Here is a 4,961-nt window from a genome sequence, read left to right on the forward strand (position 1 = left end):
TTTTATGTATTTAATTTTCTTGTCTTTTTGAGACAGGGTCTTGCTATGCAGTTCAGGCTTAAAGCTTAATTAAGAAAAGCTCTTACAGCCAGGCGTGGTGGTGTATGCCTGTAATGCCAGCACTTGGGAGGCTGAGGCAGGAGGATCCTTGCGAGTTCAAGACCATCTGGGCTACAAAGTGAGCTCAAGGCCAGCCTGAACTGCGTAGTGAGACCTTGTCTCAAAGAGACAAAAAAAAAGAAAAAAAGAAAAGCTCTTATTGCTAATGATTTTTTAGTAGCTGTGTTCAACAGAATGGAGATTTAAGGAGGCTCCACAACCTGCATAGATGAAGTCAGTGTTTATTGTGGGGACTTCACAAATATCCCACTTTTCCTACCTGTGGTCATCTTTTCCCAGAATACTCAGTCTTCCAGGGTTTACTAATTGGACTTCATTCCTTTTTTTTTTTTTTTTGAGATAGGGTCTTCCTGTGTAGTTCAGGCTAGTTTTTGAACTCAAAACTATGTAGCCCAAACTGGCCTTGAACTCACGGCTATCCTCCTGCCTCAGCCTCCCTGAGTGTTGGAATTATGGGGGTGTGCCATCATGCCCAGCGCACCCCCCCATACCGGGGCTCGAACTCACGACCTTGTGCTTGCTGGGTAGGCGCTGCATCACTGAGCTAAATCCCCAGCTCCTTTCTTTTTTTAAAAAGCCTATTAAGGACCTTCTACCTCATTCCTCCTCTGGGTGGCTTTCTTGGTCCAGCCCCTATGAGCTGTACTTTTGATGATTCCCTGAATCAGTGAGAAGGGAAGTGCAGAGGGGAAAGGAAAGGAGAAAAGGTCTGTGTGTTTTGTCAGGAATGCTTTGCTCTTGTGCTACAGTTGTGGGAAACTGGTGAAGGCTTTCAGTTAGGTGGGGGAGGATGTCATGGGAACAAGCATCCACGCCGCAGTGGGGGCTCTTCTGTGGGAGCCAGCACGTACCATCATACTGGCTCAGTGGAGGGCTCCAGAGGTACTTGGTGAGTTGAAGAAAAAGTGAGTCTGTGTATAAACTTTAACCTAGGCCTCCCTGCAGTAGTGGGGATTGAACCCAGGGTCCTGTGCTAAACTGAGTCCCCAGCCCCTCCCCCAGCTTTATTTTACAAGAGTCTTCCTAAATCACTACCTTGTCCAGGTGGGCTCACCCTGGCATGCTGCCTCAGGCTTCCAGAGTGCTGAATTAGAGGCACGTGTCATCATACATGGCTTATTCTAGATCAGTGATGGCAAACATTTTAGAGCTTCCAGTGATACAGACAGCCTGCTGTGGCATGCATGCCATAGGTTTGCTCACTGACCTATGTCTTGAGCAGATGCTTTTGGAACTGGGGAAGGATTTACACTTTTACTCTTTTTTTTTTTTTTTTTTTTTTTTGAGACAGGGTCTTGCTCTGCCGTTCAGGCTGGCCTGAACTCACTTTGTAGCCCAAGACAACCTCTTAAATTTTGAGAAAGGATTTCGTGATACAGTATTGTCTAACCTGGCCTGGAATTTGTGTTCCTGCTGCCTTGACCCTTCTGGTAATTGGGATTATTGGCGTGTACAGCTGTGGTTGGCCCTCTTCTCATTTGATTTACTTATATTTTTACCCAAGGCCTCACACATGCTGGGCAAATGTTCTGCAGCTAGCTGTACCTCCAGCTCCCTGTATGTTTTTGTTTTTGTTACTTTTGTTTTTTTTCTGGTTCTTGGAATCGAACTCATGACCTCGCACTTGCCAGGCAGGCGCTGTGCCACTGAGCTAAATTCCTAGCCCCATTGAGACTTTTTTTTTTTAATATTTTTTATTTATTTGTTTTTTTTCCGGTACCGGGAATCGAACTTACGACCTTGCGCTTGCCAGGCAGGTACTGTGCTGCTGAGCTAAATCCCCAGCCCCCTTGTATCAGTTTTTTACAGCCCAGTTATGGTTTTGGGTTTACACTGGGCTGGATTCTTGTTTGAGTAGCAAAGCTTCACAGGAGTGCTTTCCAGGGGAGTGTGGATCATTACTTCTGAGAATGTATTTGATCATAATGTTGTGAAATATAGAAGCATTTTGGTTAGAAATTTAAATGATTTTCAGTCTTTGGTCGTTTATTTTTTTACCTATTTTCTTTTTTGGTACTGGGCATCCAACTCACGTCCTCCAGTTTGCCGAGCTACATCCTGGCCCAATGATCTCAATCTTATGGGGCAGTATTTCTCTAGTACCATTTCTTACTTTGGAAAATAATGCTCAATTTCATAAAATTGACAGATTTTATTGGCAGCATATAGATAATCATTTCTTTATATATTTGAATATATCTGTTAGCTTAGAAATTCTGAAAACATGTTCTCAGATTCATTAGAAATTGAGAATTGAATCAGCGTTTTATTATAATCTGTATGTTTTTACAAGGAATTTAGTAATGAATGATTGACCTTCTTGAAAGCTGTCATGATTCATAGAAAACAGAATAGGAACCTGGGCCTCAGCTGTGGTAAATTATAGCCTGACTGAATATTGATTATATTTAGACTGTGGTCAACAAGAAATAAGAGCTTCAGGGCTAGGGATATAGCTCAGCAGCACAAGAGGCTGCCTAGCAAGCTCAAGGTCCTGAGTTCAATTCCTGGTACAAGGAAAAAAAAAGACTCAAAAAGACAGAAAAAAGAAATTCACAATAACTAACAACAGATTAGAACAATTATAATATTAGGGGCTGGGGATGTAGCTCAGTGGTGGAAGCGCCTGTCTGGCAAGTGCAAGGTCGTGAGTTTGATCCCCGGTACCACAAAAAAAAAAAAAAAAAAAAAAAAGCTTCAGTGTTCATAACTCCAGGCTTTTGATACTTTAACATGTGAAGGTAAACCAAGCACTACTGAGAATACAGACTGTTAGGGTTGAGTAGAAGCCCTTGGACCACAGGGTGGTTTTCTTTTCTTTTTTTTTTTTGATTTTTTTTTTCCGGTACCAGGAATCGAACTCAAGACGTTGAGCTTGCCAGGTAGGCGCTGTGCCGCTGAGCTAACTCCCCAGCCCCCACAAGGTGATTTTCAAGGCCGTGGAACAGTCTGTGGTAGAAATCCTTGTAGGGAGCACTTTGCCATCAGCTGAACATGGATGTTGAGGTGAGGGCTAGGAGGTTTTATAGTAAGCTAGGGCTTTCTGGGAATGGGTTTGGAGGAAATAGGCTTAAATGTCATTAATATGTTTTTAGAAAGTTTTGTGGATTAATTTCTTAAAAGCTAATTAAAGTTAATTATGTATGGCTTTAGTCATTAAAGTAATACACTCACCTTAATATAATTGATCCTAGAGAGTTACTATTGTATATTTGATGTTCTACTTGTGCTCAGAACCTGAACAGATAATTGTATTGTTTATCCTTATTTGCATTTTGTAGCTCTTTTTATCCTGTAGGTATAGTTGGTACAGTGTTAATGCAAGTGACTTTATAGCTGGTGTATCTGGTTCTGTTGCATAAACTATTTGACAATTCAGGTAGCTTTGCATTTTTTTTTGGTGCTGGGATTGAACCCAGGCCCTCATGCTTGCTAAGCACATACTTTTATCACTGAACTACACCTTCAGCACCCAGATAACCTTTATTTTTCTCATTTCTCAGACTGCAAGTGGCAACGTGGAAGCGAAAGTAGTGTGTTTTTATAGAAGACGAGATATTTCCAATACGCTTATAATGCTTGCGGACAAGCATGCTAGTAAGTTACTTGTCTTTCTCTTGGGTCAAAAAACGTTTGTCTTGTGTATTTTGTGATGAAAGGAAGATGCTTTCTGTTACCTGAAGCTTTTTGCCTCATATATCTTTAGTGTAGTTCAAATGACAGTACTTTCTTGGGTGGTGTTTTAGTCTTACGTTTTTTTTTTTTTTTTTGTGGTCTGGTGATTGAGTGTAGGACCTCTCTTATGTTAGGCAAGCACCCTACTTCGGAGCTACTCCTCTAGCCCAATTTAAATTTTCTTAGGTGGCATCATACATAACTTATTAAATTAGAATATGGAAATAGAAGCCTTTGCAAGTGGGCTTTAGCAAACATGAAATAAAGGCTGCTCTTTTCAGTGGTGGTTTTGTTTTTATATTTTGAGACAGGATCTCACACTGTAACCCAAATTGGCCTTGAACTTGCTATATAACCTAAGATGGCCTGGAATTCCTGATCCTTCTCCTTCAGCCTTCCAAGTTTTGAGACTCTACCACCCTCAGGTATCAGTGGTAGTTTTTGGAGTTTGTGCTGAGACAGGATCTCACTATATAGTTCAGGCTGCCCTTGAACTCACTATGTAGTTCAGGCTGGCCTTGAACTTGAAGTGATCCTCCTATCTCAGACTTCCAAGTGCTGGGATTGTAGGTGTGGAACACCATGGGTTTTTTTTTCTTTTTTTTTGAGACAGGGTCTTGCTATGCAGTTCAGTCTGGCCTTGAGCTCACTTTGTAGCTAAGGCTGGTCTCGAACTTGCAACATCCTCTTGCCTCAGCCTCTGGAGTGCTGGGATTACAGGCATGCGCCACACGCCCATCCTCCAGTGATAGTTTTCTGAAGGTACAAATTGGAGGAATGGTTACTGCTATTTTGGGGGACATTTATTTCTTTTAAAACAACTGGGAGATACATGTGTATACATTTATTAATGTGATGGGGATTAAACCTAGAGGCTTTGCAATAACCTGCATTCTCAGCGCTTTTTGTTTTTTTCTTTTGAGTTTGAGTCTTGCTAAGTTGCCTAGGCTGGCCTAGAATTTATGCTGTTTCTCCTTCAACCTCCAGAATAGCTGGGATTAAGTGGTTGCAGGGTCCCAATGCGCTGGGAGGCTGGAGAGAAAAAGCCACAAAACATGGCTTTTGCCCCAGATGGCTCACTTGAGATGTTAGTAAGAATTGCCTCCTCAGTATTCTGTAGCTGTGAGGAGGAAGAGGCCAAGGAGAGAAAACAAAGAGACTGAGAA

At 41.9% G+C, this 4,961-nt stretch overlaps 1 protein-coding gene across 3 annotated transcripts in view; it reads left to right on the forward strand.

Annotated features, from left to right (window-relative positions):
• Window positions 1-3,623: 3,623 nt before the first annotated feature.
• The window catches only part of Mta3 (metastasis associated 1 family, member 3), a gene marked incomplete at its 5' end in the record, with an annotated part of 142,741 nt that continues 141,403 nt past the window's right edge, over window positions 3,624-4,961 (forward strand). For all 3 annotated transcript variants that reach the window (XM_013517591.1, XM_005390920.2, XM_013517592.1), the window contains 1 exon segment: window positions 3,624-3,717. In XM_013517591.1, the coding sequence (XP_013373045.1) occupies window positions 3,624-3,717 (94 nt within the window).

This window comes from Chinchilla lanigera, unplaced genomic scaffold, assembly GCF_000276665.1.
Source record: "Chinchilla lanigera isolate Chin_1 unplaced genomic scaffold, ChiLan1.0 scaffold00040, whole genome shotgun sequence".
Lineage (NCBI taxonomy): Eukaryota > Metazoa > Chordata > Mammalia > Rodentia > Chinchillidae > Chinchilla > Chinchilla lanigera.